Source organism: Octopus bimaculoides, chromosome 30 (genome assembly GCF_046866305.1).
Source record: "Octopus bimaculoides isolate indiv1 chromosome 30, ASM4686630v1, whole genome shotgun sequence".
Classification (NCBI taxonomy): Eukaryota; Metazoa; Mollusca; class Cephalopoda; order Octopoda; family Octopodidae; genus Octopus; species Octopus bimaculoides.
The window spans coordinates 15,848,849-15,864,976 of NC_142957.1; the positions used below are offsets into that span (position 1 = coordinate 15,848,849).

At 35.9% G+C, this 16,128-nt stretch overlaps 1 protein-coding gene across 2 annotated transcripts; it reads right to left on the reverse strand.

Moving 5' to 3' along the window:
• Positions 1 to 602: 602 nt before the first annotated feature.
• LOC106874993 (uncharacterized) lies at positions 603 to 10,029 on the reverse strand. 2 transcript variants are annotated; one of them, XM_089346330.1, is made up of 6 exons: positions 9,895 to 10,029; positions 6,820 to 6,880; positions 6,128 to 6,154; positions 3,593 to 3,718; positions 2,589 to 3,556; positions 603 to 913 (listed from the first exon to the last, which is right to left on the reverse strand). In XM_089346330.1, exons 2-5 carry the CDS (start codon positions 6,863 to 6,865, stop codon positions 3,060 to 3,062), a joined length of 696 nt encoding a protein of 231 aa, XP_089202456.1. In that variant the 5' UTR covers positions 6,866 to 6,880; positions 9,895 to 10,029; the 3' UTR covers positions 603 to 913; positions 2,589 to 3,059. The 2 variants fall into 2 exon arrangements, with proteins under 2 accessions (XP_089202456.1, XP_089202455.1); XM_089346329.1 differs by having other exon boundaries at positions 2,589 to 3,718.
• Between the last annotated feature and the right edge of the window lie 6,099 nt (positions 10,030 to 16,128).

The window sequence follows — 16,128 nt, forward strand, 5'->3', positions numbered from 1 at the left end:
TGGTTGAAACCACCTCTGGTTCTGTAGTACTAATACCTTGTTTTTATAATTTCTGAATTAAAATCTTCCACCAAACCTTAGTCACAATTTATGTTCCTAACACTGGCTAATAACTAAGTTATTTTACTAAATTCTTTGTTATATTTAAAATCAATTGAAAGAAACACAGAGCATCGCAACAGAAATATGCTAACAAAAGGGTTAAAGTCACCATGATATTTTTAACCCTTTTGATACCAACCTGGTTGAAACCACCTCTGGTTCTGTAGTACAAATGTCTTGTTTTCAAAAGTTTTGAATTAAAATCTTCCACCAAACCTTAGTCACAATTTGTTCCTAACACCAGCTTAATGATAACTAAGTTATTTTACTAAATTCTTTGTTATATTTAAAATTAATTGAAAGAGACAGAGAGCATCTCAACAGAAATATGGTAACAAAAGGGTTAAAACGACAATGGCGTTGATTACCACTATCATGAACATCGCCATCATTGTCATCATCATCATCATCATCGTCGTCGTCGTCGTCATCATCACCATCACAACACCAACAACAACAACAAGTGCTACAGCAACAACAAGAATTAAAACAACAACCAATTAATCTTTGTCTATTGATGCATTTTGAATTCATTTTATTTTCTCAATCTTTCTTTTACATTTCATCATTTTGCGTTTTCTTCTTCTTCCTCTTCTTCATTCAAAAGAAGAAGACGAAGAAAAAAAAAATAGGAGACAACAAATGAATGTAAAGGTGTTTGTTTGTTTCTTTTCTTCTTTGTTCCGTTTTCTGTTTTTTTTATCGTTTTTGCCTTTTAAAATTTCTTTTATGTCGAAAGCTTGAAAAAATAATTTCGTCCAACGTCGCCGTATAGAGATGGTAGCTTTGTTTCAAACCGACAGTGTAGAACCTAGTGGGAAAAGAACAACAATAACAACAACAACAACAACAACAACAACAACAACAACAACTGCAACAACAACAATCCTTTCTGCTAAAGGCATAAGGCCTGAAGTGACGGGTGAAATACCACTACGCATTTCGTCCAGTATGCTAAAGATTCTGCCAACTCAGTGGCTCTCATGGTTTCTGATCTTAACTGATTGGAAGTGTTATCATGTACATTGTTTTGTCTTGGTATAAAAAGATGGCCTACAGCAAATATTCTGCTCAATACCACAGATTTGCTAATGCCCTGATGCAGTACCAGGCAATGGCTCTCATGGTTTCTGATCTTAACTGATTGGAAGTGTTATCATGTACATTGTTTTGTCTTGGTATAAAAAGATGGCCTACAGCAAATATTCTGCTCAATACCACAGATTTGCTAATGCCCTGATGCAGTACCAGGCAATGGCTCTCATGGTTTCTGATCTTAACTGATTGGAAGTGTTATCATGTACATTGTTTTGTCTTGGTATAAAAAGATGGCCTGCAGCAAATATTCTGCTCAATACCACAGATTTGCTAATGCCCTGATGCAGTACCAGGCAGTGGCTCTCATGGTTTCTGATCTTAACTGATTGGAAGCCTTATCATGTACATTGTTTTGTCATGGTATAAAAGATGGGTTACAGCAAATATTCTGCTCAATACCACAGATTTGCTAATGCCCTGATGCAGTACCAGGCAATGGCTCTCATGGTTTCTGATCTTAACTGATTGGAAGTGTTATCATGTACATTGTTTTGTCTTGGTATAAAAAGATGGCCTACAGCAAATATTCTGCTCAATACCACAGATTTGCTAATGCCCTGATGCAGTACCAGGCAATGGCTCTCATGGTTTCTGATCTTAACTGATTGGAAGTGTTATCATGTACATTGTTTTGTCTTGGTATAAAAAGATGGCCTACAGCAAATATTCTGCTCAATACCACAGATTTGCTAATGCCCTGATGCAGTACCAGGCAATGGCTCTCATGGTTTCTGATCTTAACTGATTGGAAGTGTTATCATGTACATTGTTTTGTCTTGGTATAAAAAGATGGCCTGCAGCAAATATTCTGCTCAATACCACAGATTTGCTAATGCCCTGATGCAGTACCAGGCAGTGGCTCTCATGGTTTCTGATCTTAACTGATTGGAAGCCTTATCATGTACATTGTTTTGTCATGGTATAAAAGATGGGTTACAGCAAATATTCTGCTCAATACCACAGATTTGCTAATGGCCTGATGCAGTACCAGGCAGTGGCTCTCATGGCTTCTGATTTTAACTGATTGGAAGTGTTATCATGTTCATTGTTTTGTCTTGGTATAAAAGATGGCCTACAACAAATATTCTGCTCAATACCACAGATTTGCTTGTCAGTTGTTTGACCTTAACCAGTTGAGCATGTCCCTTGGTGGCTGACGATATGTGCATCTCTGATCACGAGCAGAAGTAGTGGGGGAGCATCATAGCCATGTGCTGAGAGGAATTCTTTGGGGTTTGGCTAATTCACTTCTGGAAACATGGGTGTGTTGCTCAACACCCTTAAACGAACCTTTATTCAGGGACCTTCATATATTTGTGCCCCAGCGTCACTCTGCTCACTCACTCAATAATAACAATAACAACAATAACAACAATAATAATACTTACTGGTAAGATGGGACGAAAATAATGGCAATATGGACTAAGTACAGGGTTCGTAGTTCTGTTAGTCTAAATTGTGGAATTGCATCATATTGGTCTACTTGATAAATTTGCTTTAGGGGGAGAGGTCAATAGGGAAAAGGGTACAGAGGTCAGGGGTCGGGTGGTAGGCGGCGTGGAGGAAGGTCAGAAAATAAAGAGAGCGGTACGAATATCTACTACTACTGCTGCTGCTGCTGCTGGCTGCCATGATGGTGGAGGCAGTGATCGTGACAGGAGAAGTGGCAGCTTCTCTGCTTAGGAGGGGGGGGCGAGGGGTCAGGGTCTAGAATGGAGCGGAGCAAAAAAAAAAAAAAAAGAAAGAAACAGAAGGGAGAAGGTGGTGTTGGGTAGGGTAGGGTAGGGGGTGTCTAGTAGGAAGTCAGTGGAAGGGTGGGATGGGGTTGGAAAAAAGGTGATTTTAGGGCGAGGGTTTGTTTAGTAATGCTGGTAATAAGGGTAGTGATGATAGTAGGGGTAGTGGTATGGGTAGGAGGGATACTGGGGATAATGGGGATAGTAGGGGTAGTGGGGGTAGTGGGGGTATTGGTGGTTGGGTGCGAATTGGGGCTGTTGTTGTGGTTGTTGTTGTTGTTGTGGGAATTGTGGGAATTGTGGGAATTGTGGGAATTGTGGGAATTGTGGGAATTTGGGGAATTTTGGGAAGGAGAAAGGGAAAGGTGAAGTGGGCCGTGTGGAGCCATGGGTACCTTGGTTAGCAGAGCCGTGTTGGTGGGTGGGGAAGTGTGGGAAGCTGGGGTAATGTTGTGGGTAGTTCTGGTGGCCACTATGGGGGAACGGAAACGGAGGGTATTGGTGGGAGGAACCCTGGGTATTACCGTGGGGGTGGGGAATATTGTGAGTGTGGGTGGTGGTCGTCGTGTGGCTGTGTGGATTCGGTTGGGGAGGGAATTGCTGATGGGGATACTGGAATCCTGGGTAGTGGCCGGCACCAGGGTAGTGGCCGGCACCAGGGTAGTGGCCGGCACCAGGGTAGTGGCCGGCACCAGGGTAGTGGCCGGCACCAGGGTAGGGGTGGTAAGGCGATGGGTAATAGATGTTGCTGGGGACATCTGACGAGTTGGTGGCAGTCTTATCTGCAAGATGAAACGAACAGAGAAATGTTTAATGATGTTGTCGATAATTAATGGTAATAAAGAACAAATTTGACCAACTCAACAATTGGTTGTGTGTGCGTGCGTGTGTGTGTGTGTGTGTGCGTGTGTGTGTGTGTGTGTGCATTTCTTTATGTATGTGTCCTTATGTGTGTGTACGTGTTTGTGCATGTGTATGTCTGAGTGTATATATATATATATATATATATATATATATATATATATATATATATATTTCTTTATTGCCCACAAGGGGCTAAACATAGAGGGGACAAGCAAGGACAGACAAAGAGATTAAGTCGATTACATCGATCCCAGTGCATAACTGGTACTTATTTAATCAACTCCCGAAGGGATGAAAGGCAAAGTATATATATATATATATATATATATATATATATATATATATATATATATATATATAGGTAAAGTAAATGTTAGAGGTAATACTTGACAATTGTTTTATATTTTTTTTATTTTATTTAAAAAAAAAATTTTTTTTAATATATTTTTTATTTTATATATATATATATATATATAATTTTTTATATTTTTTATATATATATATATTTCTTTTTCTCAATTGTTATATATTTTATATTTTCCCTTTAATTTTTAATTTTTAATTTTTTAATTTTAATTTTTTTTATATTCTTTATCTCTTATTTTTATTATTTTTTAGTTCTTATTTTATTTCTTATTTGTTACATTATTAATGTGGGTGCTATTATTTCCTATCACTATTATACTATATTACTACGGGGGGGGGGGGTCGGTCGAAATGCCCCCAATACTCTGTATTTTGAATTTTAACGTCCATATACTTTATTTCCCTTTTCTTGTTGACATGTTTAATTATTCATTCTTTAAGGTCTTCTATGTTATAATTACCCTTTCCACTTCCTTCACCCTTCTTCATCTAGATAAGTGTATGTAGATAAGTTACTACAATTAAGTTGTAATTCGCTTAGGTTGACCACTCACCACAAGAATATCATGTTTCAAGTTTATTCTGGCCTGACACTACTTATTTACGACCCACCACTGATATAGGCAGACACAGCTCATATATATCTATCCCTCACGACCTTTAAGATCTCTGTTATCTATATCTATTTATCTTTTTATCTTCTTCTTCTACATTTAGATTTTGCCTCACCACCCTTCGCCAACCCGTCTAAATAGCTTAGATGTATCTTACTCGACTATCCAGATTTTCTCTTATTGTTTCTTAGATTACCCACCCCACCGATTTGACTCCTTTTATGTTTTACTTTATTTTAGTTTTATTTTTGTATGAATATCTGTATTATTTTTTCTTCTTAGTATTTTATATTCCTATTTTATATTATTATTATTTCATTTTTGTTATGTTATTTTATTGTATTGTTTGTAACCACCAACTTAACACTACACACTGAATTGTGGCAAGGTATGGACGGATTCCGGAGTACAGAGAAAATTATGTATAAATATATCAAAGTAAGAATTCTACGAGGTATAGTACAATGCAAAATACCAAACGGAACCTCACCTCTTATATCTCATCTTTCTTCCTCCTTTAACGCCTATGTGATATAATTCTTGGGAGAGAATACATTTGCGGCTGAAGATAGTTTTATGTTGTCAATTATACACTGATATAAAGCTTGAAACATGTGTACCGCAGAATCCTTTGTGTTTTTGTTTTATTTTTGCATTTACAATTTATTCATTTACTATATATATATATATATATGTATATATATATCAATATATCATAAATTAACTACCAACAAAAATAATTGGTAAGCTAACTCAAAAAATCATCACCAAAACAGCAGAAAAAAAACGACAGTATATATATATATGTATATATATATACGCGCACACATTATCGTCATCATCATCATCATCGTCATCTGCAGTTGCCGAGTGGTATCCAAGAGATCTGGAGAGGATTTTGGGAAGGCCTCCTCAATGATGGGAAGACAATTTAGTCAGGCGATTTCAGTTGTTAAGATAAAAAAAATAATAGTGCAATCAAGGCAGAACTGGAAGTGCATTGTGACCAGCGGTGTATAGCACCACCTGATGGTCTGGTCAATACTGTGATATGTCATCATCAGCATCCTCCTCGTCATTGTTTTAGGATCCACTTTTCCCGTGCTGGACAGAATTTGCTGAGGCAGATTATTCACTGCTGGATGCCTTTCCTGTCACCAACCTCCATCTGATCTGTTTCCGAGTATGGTAACACTTTCCCATGGCCAGGCATTATGTTTTCATGGAAGGTTGGAAACGAAATACACCGCTTGTATGATGGTGGATCTCATTTACAGTCATCACTCACACTCACACTCACACTCACACAGACCCACCCTTTTCCACCATAAAAGGAATCACACTTACTTGCACTTTCTCCTTTTGCTGCTTGTCCTGGAAAATATAACGGCGCCAATTAATAAATATGAATTGAAATGTGTGAATATAAATAAAAAAAACATAAAGTTATATATAAAAACAAAAATGTACACACACACACACACACACACACACACACAGAACTATTTCCTTGTGCAAGCACACAACCATACAAACACACATAAATATTAATATATAGTTGCTTGCACACATACACACACATTGATACATACACACACATATACATGTATATGCGCACACACATACGCATGCACATCCACACAATCGTACATGTATATACTCTCACGTGTATACTTACACACACACACATACACATACACACGTACACACACATACACATGCACATACATACAATCACACACGTGTATACACTCACATGCATGCAATGCATACACGCACACTCATACATACATACATATACACACATACGCACACATACATACACACACATAAGTACACACACACACATACAGACATACATACACACACTCACACATATACATACACACATACATAAACACACATACATATACACACATACATAAACACACATACACACACATACATACACACACAAACACAGATACACATGTGCACACACTTAAACACACACACACACACACACAATCAGGATGTAAGGGAAAGAAAGGCTATATTACCTCCAAAGATGGTGACGAGGGCCAAAAATAGTAGATACTTATACATTTTGTTGGTGGGATTCTGAAAAAGAAGATCAAGCATTAAGCATATGTGTGCATGTATGTATATACTGTATATTTATATATATATATATATATATATATATATATATATATAAGAAAATAGAAAAAGAAGACGAACATTCAAAATATTATTAAAACATTTATATCTTCGTATCTCCTACATATGTTTCGATGAATGCATCCAAAATACACGTGACAGGATGAATAATCATCAGCTATGCATCAATCTTGTCAGGATGGATGAAATACTGCTAAGCATTTTGCCCAGCGTGCTAATGATTCTGCTAGCTTGCCGCCTTAATATTATTATTATTACTATTATTATCATTATTATTATTATTATTAATAATAGTAATAATAATAATAGCAAAAAAAGAAGAGTGCCATTGTTATCAAGTGAACGATATTTTGGCATCTAGGGTCTCTCTGGGCACATTAATCAAAAATCACAGTAGAGATTTCTTGAGTCGGCTTACATACAGCTGTGTCCACACATACACACATACACATATACATACATACATATATATATATATATATATATATATATATATATATATATATATATATATATATATATATATATATGAATGCTATAAAATACACATCACAGCATGACTGGCTGAATTGATAAATTGAAAAAATAAATAAATAAATAAATAAATAAAAGAAAAACATAGTTTTGAAATTTATATTGTGGTGCCCCAGCATGGCTGCAGCCTGAAGGCTGAGACATATTAATTAATAGGAGAATAAAAGATTTTTTTGGGGTACTGTATGTCTTTGCTTCTGTGATGCAAATTACTTAATAGGTGTATGAATGTGTGTGTGTGTATGCATATATTTACGCGTGTGTAAATATATATATATATATATATATATATATATATATATATATGTATATATATCAATATATTTATGTATCTATGTATATATGTTTTTATGCATGCATATATAGACATAGCTATATATATGTGTGTGTATGTGTGTCTAAATCTGATGAAAAATGTACATGCAAATATACATAGACAGATATATATATATATATATATATATATATATATATATATATATATATATATATATATATATCATAAATATATAGGGATTGACAGTAACCTGCTTCTCCAACATACTGAGAATTCAGAAATAGCAGCCAAAGAACTACTGATTCCAAAACTACAAATTATTACTCTAAATTGATAGCGATATTTTTGATACACACAGAACAAAAAACAGTAGAGAAGACTAAAAAAACCACCTGCCTTTAGTTTTAGTTTTTTTTAGTCTTCTCTACTGTTTTTTGTTCTGTGTGTATCAAAAATATCGCTATCAATTTAGAGTAATAATTTGTAGTTTTGGAATCAGTAGTTCTTTGGCTGCTATTTCTGAATTCTCAGTATGTTGGAGAAGCAGGTTACTGTCAATCCCTATATATTTATGATTATAAATGATTTTTACCGAAAAGGTTTTTTCATACTGAGCTACCCGGCAAAATTGTTAATTATTAATTTTATTACTAATTGACGATTCCCTGCCCTGCATATCTATATATATATATATATATATATATATATATATATATATATATATATAATAGCATAGGGTAAAATTAATTAATTAATTAATTAATAATTTTACTAAGTAGTTAGTACTTTTTAGATAATATATATATATATATATATATTTAAAGTTTGTGTGTGTATGTAACCAACTTAAATCGTAATAAAACGGCCATACATATTTAGGCATACACCATATCTATGCTTGTATACACATCTATCTACATACACATACACTAGAAATTGTTCTCTGTCAGTTTCAACAATGAGTGTCCAGTTGTTTACTGAACCAAACCATCTGCTCATTGACTCTGACTTTAACCAGCTGAGTATTCCATAGACACGCAAATACCCTATACCTAATTCTCCATTGGAATCAGTGTCTCATAGTATATGGCAAATCTGCAGCTTTTGAATCATAGGTATATTCAACCCAGTGGTCTTTCAAAGAGTTTTAGTATCTTCAATGTCAAGATGCATTACATCAGGACTGTGGTTGAGAGACTTATTAACAAAATTCTTGGCTACTGTGCATCCAGTGGCCACTCTCTGACTGGCCATAGCAATCAACTTTCTAAACATATAGACACAAGACAGCCATTATGTTCCCACACATACAACACTTCCACACGGACTCTGTTGAAACTAGTTAGAGATAATCAAGAACTTTTCTTTTTATTTTACTTTTAAAAAATATATATTTTTGATAAGTTTAATTTTTTTTCAAGAAGAACCGAAACATGTAAAATATCTCTGAGAAAATTAAAATTAAAATTTATCTGATATAGTGGCGTTTTCACACTTCTTTTTTATTATTTATATATATATATATATATATCATCTGATATCTATAATAATTGGGTACACTACCAGCAGTATATTGGATAGACACTATCCCTTATTTGGGTGGTTTCCCAACCTCAAACTCTCACAGAAATACACACACACATGCATAAATATACATACATACATACATACATACATACATATATATATATATATATATATATATATATATATGCATGCACACATATATATACACACACTCTTACACACATGTATATATATAATAATAATAATAATAATAATAATGTTAGGGATAAAATCCAAAATTACAGGTAAAAACTCAATTAAAATCAATTTATTAAAAATTAAATTAAATTTCACAGTATAAAATATATATATATAGTTTTGAGGAAAAGAACCAAGGTTCATCAACTCATCGATGAAAATCCACTTAATTATTGTGCTTTTAATTATTAATTTTTTCTATATGTGACAGTGGATTTTCATCAATGGGTTCATGAACCTTGGTTCTTTTCCCTAAAACTATATATATATACATATATACATACATATATACATATATATATATATATATATATATATATATATATATATATATATACACATATGCATATATTTATGATAAAATGTAATGATTCCTTACCACAACTGATAAAACTGGTTTGTTCTTATTTGGTTTGTGTATTCGGTTCACTTTTATATGTTCGAGGTGTTGCTTTTTTTGTTTCTTTTTTCGTACCGCGGGACTTCCTGGTCTATAGAAGCTCTCAGGATGAACAAAGGCCCACGGTGCAGTGTGGTGGATTTTATAGGGCCGTCTCAAAAGAGGAGGCGCAGCGGTGAAGGAAAGGACCAATGGAGACGTGTGCAGAGCTGTGCTGGGTGGAGAAGAAGATCGAAGGCGGCGGAGGAGAAGAAAGAAGGAAGAGGAGGGGGAGGAGGCGGAGGAAGAAGAAGGGAAGGAGTAGGAGAAGCCGTACAAGGGCGATGACAATGGGAAACACGAATAACTTAAAACAACTACAACAATTTATAACAGCAAGAAGAATAATAACAACAATAACAACAAGGATGGTATTACACAGCTTGTTGTATTTCTGGTACTTGTAGTCAATAGGGTGGTAAGGGGGGTGGGTGGGTGGGATCAGAAACAATGCAGAGGACTAACGAGCTCAATGCAACACCCTGGGAAATATCATCATCAACAGCAACAACAATAACAACAACAGTTGTTTTTTTCTTCTTAATTCTTGCACAAGGCCTGCAAGTTTGAGAAGGTCAGGGATCCCCAATACTTCGCCGGTATTTTACCTTATTGAGTACCCCCCCCCTCCTGTTGAAAGGGATTTCAGGAAGATGGTGACCTTAGTGGAGTTTGAACTCAGAATGTAAAGATCGAAGAAATGCTACACAAAGCATTTTTGTCCGATGTGCTAACAATTCTACTTGCTCATTGTGTTAACAACAACAACAACAACAACATCATCATCATCATCATCATCGTTTAACGTTCGCTTTCCATGCTAGCATGGGTTGGACGATTTGACTGAGGACTGGTGAAACCAGGATGGCTACACCAGGCTCCTATCTGATCTGGCAGAGTTTCTACAGCTGGATGCCCTTCCTAACGCCAACTACTCTGAGAGTGTAGTGGGTGCTTTTACATGCCACCGGCATGAAGGTCAGTCAGGCGGTACTGGCAACGGCCACACTCGAAATGTTGTATTTTACGTTCCACCTGCACAGGAGCCAGTCCAGTGGCACTGACAACGATCTCGCTCGAATAACAACAATCCTTTCTTCTATAGGCACAAGCCTAAAATTTGGGGCAGGGGAATAATCAATTACATTGACCTCAGTACTCAACTGGTCCTTAGTTTATCGACCCCCGAAAGGATGAAAGGCAAAGCTGCCCTCAGTGGAATTTGAACCCAGAACTTGAACACGGGCGAAAGATGGCCAAGCATTTTGTCTCGCGTGCTAACGATTCTTTTCTGCTCTAGGCAGAAAGCCCGAAATTTGGGGGAGGGGACTAGTCGATTACATCGACCCCAGTGTTTCCCTGGTACTTAATTTATTGATCCCGAAAGGATGAAAGGCAAAGTCAACCTCAGTGGGATTTGAACTCAGTTCGTAAAAGATGGATGAAATGCCACTAAGCATTTTGCCCAGTGTGCTAATGATTCAGCCAGCTTGCCACCTTAATAATAATAATAATAATAATAATAATAATAATAATAATAATAATAATAATAATAATACTGATAATAATAATAATAATAATAATAATAATAATAATAATAATAATAATAATAATGATAATAATAATAATGACCTTTTTTTATTAACCATTGGGGGTTTATGTAAAATATTGGGGATAGGAGAAGACAACACAAAGCATTTAAAATGGGACTGAATCATGTAAAAAAAAATAGGGAGTAACAATTAAAAATTATAATTACAAGAATGACTACAACAACGATGAGAAAAACAACAGCAACAGTAAACAAACAAAACAAAATAAACAAAAGAAGATCAAGAGAAGAAGAAGACAAACACCAAAAAACCAGAATTACGAGAACAACAACAACAACAACAACAACAACAAAAGTTTTGTTAACAGCAATTCCAACACCTTACATTGCGAGTTCAAACCCAGCCGGGGGGGGGGGCAGCTTTGACTTACATCGTTACAGGGTCGATAAACAAAGCACTTTTCAACAGTGGTGGATTGAATTGACAGAATCAGTAGAGTATCAGATGGCAGGTGCCTTGTGGTTATTTGTTAAGGATGTTTGCTTTCTGGGTTCAATTTCCACCATGGTTTAGTTGGATGGTGTATTTTATCTGATCCCCTTGTTTACTGTCAGCATTTGGTCCTTTGGGTGTCTTTATCGGAATCTAATCTATTTTAAGCATTTCGAGCGGGGTTTCTGGTTAGGTGACTCATTCCTTCCTCCCACCCCCACCTTTCTCTCTTTTTCTTTCTCTCTCTCTTTCACACACTCTCTCTCTCTCTCTCTCTCTCTCTCTCTCTCTGGTTTTAGAGAGTCCCTGTGAAGAATTATGACACTCTTCTTTCTCCCATGATGAAAAAAGTTAGGAAAAAAAAAGGACAAAAAAATAATAATAATAATAATAAAAACGATACAATAGAAAGAAATGAAAAAAAAATACCCAATAATAATAATAATGACAAAAATAATTTTTTAAATGAACCAATAATAATAATAAAAATAATAATAATAGTAATAGTAATAATAATAATAATAATAATAATAATAATAATAATAATAATGACAAAAATAATTAAAAAATGAACCAATAATAATAATAATAATAATAATAATCATAGTAATAGTAATAATAATAATAATAATAATAATAATAATAATAATAATAATGACAAAAATAATTAAAAAATGAACCAATAATAGTAATAATAATAATAATAATAATAATAATAATAATAATAATAATAATAATGATAATAATAAAAATAATAAAAATAATAATAATAATAATAATGACAAAAATAATTAAAAAATGAACCAATAATAATAATAAAAATGATAATAATAGTAATAGTAATAATAATAATAATAATAATAATAATAATAATAATAATAATAATGATGATAATAATTGAACAGAAATGGAAAGTGGTTTGAGCAAGAGGGGGAAAGAGAAAGGAACCAAAAACAGAGACGACGAAAACAACAACGACAACAACAACAACAACAACAATTGCAACACTAGTGAAAAATCGAAGAAAGAGAAAAGGGATTTGGGCCGAGAATGGTCTTAGGAGTAAAAGACAACAGAGAACGGTGCAGCAACAACTGTGACAGCATCATCATCATCATCATCATCGTCATCATCATCATCATCATCATCAACAACAACATTTACGATAGTAATGTCATCATCATCATCATCATCGTCATCATCGTCATCATCATCACCACCACCATCATTATCATCACCATCATTTACGAGAGAAATGTCGTCGTCATCAACAACAACAATTCCAATATCAACAACAGTGATATTGTCATCGTCGTCATCATCATCATCATCATCATCATCATCATCGTCGTCATCGGTAACGGCAGCAGCAGCAGCAATGGAAAAACAAAACAGAAAAAAAACAAAAAAAAAAACAATAATAAAACAGACAATTAAAAATATGGTCGTCCTCTAATGAGTAGTGGTTTAACGGGAGCAATACAGAGCAGAGGTGGTGGTGGTGGTGGTGGTGATGGTAGGGGGCAACGGCGACATCATCATCATCACGAAGAACAACAAACGACCACTGCAACAAAAACAACGACAAAAAACAACTAAACAAAGACAAAAAAAAACAAAATCGAAGAAATGAATTATGTAAAATGTTTGTTGCAACGTTTTTATTAGCCTCTTAATTCTCAGAGCATTTTTCACATGATGGTATTTATAGTTCTGTTATGGTAGTACGTCTGTCTGACCGTCGGATGGTCTGTCAGTCTGTTCGTGTGGATTTCTTTCAACATACCTACATATCCATCTATCTATCTATCTATCTATCTATCTCACTCTCTCTCTTTATCTATCTATCTATCTATCTATCTATCTATCTATCTATCTATCTATCTATCTATCTAGGCCACTCTCTGCCGGCAATGGTCCGAGAGGAAGCTGTCCCTAAAAGGTCGGGCGGAGGTGGCGAACGCGTACATCGGGTCCGTCATCGAATACCGCCTGACCGTCGTGCCTTGTCCCGATCGCGCCATCACCGAAATAGAGCGCATCCTCTTCCGCTTTTTGTGGAAAGGAAGCGTTCCGATGGTGAGGCGATCCGTTTGTTGCCAACACCCGCTGAAAGGAGGGCTGGGCATGCCGTGGTTGATGATGCGCAGACATGCGCTGAGACTGCGACATCTCCGGCTCTACGTAGACGACGGTGAGCAGGTGTGGTCGCCGTTTGTGCGACGTGCTTTCCCGCAGCTCGTCTCCATGACCGAGCTGCAGTCGTGGATCAAAAAGAGGCCGAGGAATGGCGAATGGCACCGTGAGTGTCGCGTTGCTCTGCAACAACTTTGCCGTCCCGGGTCGACCTTGAGCGGCTGCATCACAACGAAGTCATTCTATAGGGGATTAGTGGAGGGCAGGTACGACGACGATCTCGGGGCGAACCTGGGCGTTGACGAGGAATACCTGACCCGCCTGTTCAGGACGACTTTCGGGCCGGGACCTATGGACAACTTCCAGAGATCCCTGGCCTGGCAGTGTTACCGAGAGGCGCTACCCGTTCGGGATAAGCTCTATAGACACGGCTCGCGAAATGCGGGGCGGACCTGCCCAAGATGCAGTCAGAGAGATGAAACCGTTCTGCACGCACTCGTGCAGTGTCCAACCATTTCGGAGCTGTGGGCTTATGTCGAACGACTGCTGTCACGTGTGGGACGAGTCGGTTTATCAACCGAGTCTATCGTCAATATCGTCACGCCTCCTTCCTTTAAACGGGAAGGAAGAGCTGTATTTATCGTACTTGTGGCTATGGCGAAAGAATGCATCTGGTGGACGCGTCTGAAAGGATTAGAGACAAATACTTTCCTCTCTGGTCAATCTCTCATCAACTTTTTCAAGTATCACTTGAAAAGTGAGAGTAGAGAGGCAAGTGTTGTCTAGCAAATGTTTCGAAAAAAAATGGATACATGTAGCAAGAATGGCACATATAAATGACGAAGCCACCTTGACCATGATTCTATAAAACGTTTTAAAATTTTGTAAACAGAGAGTTACTTACGTTTCTTGCATAAATAAAAGAAATTTTATTTAAAAAATTGTGACACTAAGGACCGAGGTTACCGTGGTCTTTTCCGTAGGTTTTTCTCTCCACGGATAACCTCCCTATTTATTGGGAAATTTTTGTAATATTTTTTTTTTTTTTTTTGTACATACCCCAAACGTTTTCTCGATGCCTTTTCATCGTTATCCCCATTTTAATTTTTACTTTATTTTCGTCCCCATCGAAAAGAAAAACTCTACATTTGTATTTTGTCCCCTCTATGTTGAGCCCTGTGTGGCTAATAAAGAAACATATCTATCTATCTATCTATCTATCTATCTATCTATCTATCTATCTATCTATCTATCTATCTATCTGTCTATCTATCTATCTATCTATCTATTTCTGTGATACATGATCCCTATTGATCGTTTTTTTTCTTTTTACAATCCCTTTTGATCGAAAATCTACCCCCTCCCTTTTTTTTCCTTTTCTTCTCCTCCCCTAAAAGAAAAGCTCTACATTGTAACTTGTCCCCTCTGTGCTCAGCCCTGTTTTAAAATTTTGTAAACAGAGAGTTACTTACGTTTCTTGCATAAATAAAAGAAATTTTATTAAAAAAATTGTGACACTAAGGACCGAGGTTACCGTGGTCTTTTCCGTAGGTTTTTCTCTCCACGGATAACCTCCCTATTTATTGGGAAATTTTTGTAATATTTTTTTTTTTTTTTTTGTACATACCCCAAACGTTTTCTCGATGCCTTTTCATCGTTATCCCCATTTTAATTTTTACTTTATTTTCGTCCCCATCGAAAAGAAAAACTCTACATTTGTATTTTGTCCCCTCTATGTTGAGCCCTGTGTGGCTAATAAAGAAACATATCTATCTATCTATCTATCTATCTATCTATCTATCTATCTATCTATCTATCTGTCTATCTATCTATCTATCTATCTATTTCTGTGATACATGATCCCTATTGATCGTTTTTTTTCTTTTTACAATCCCTTTTGATCGAAAATCTACCCCCTCCCTTTTTTTTCCTTTTCTTCTCCTCCCCTAAAAGAAAAGCTCTACATTGTAACTTGTCCCCTCTGTGCTCAGCC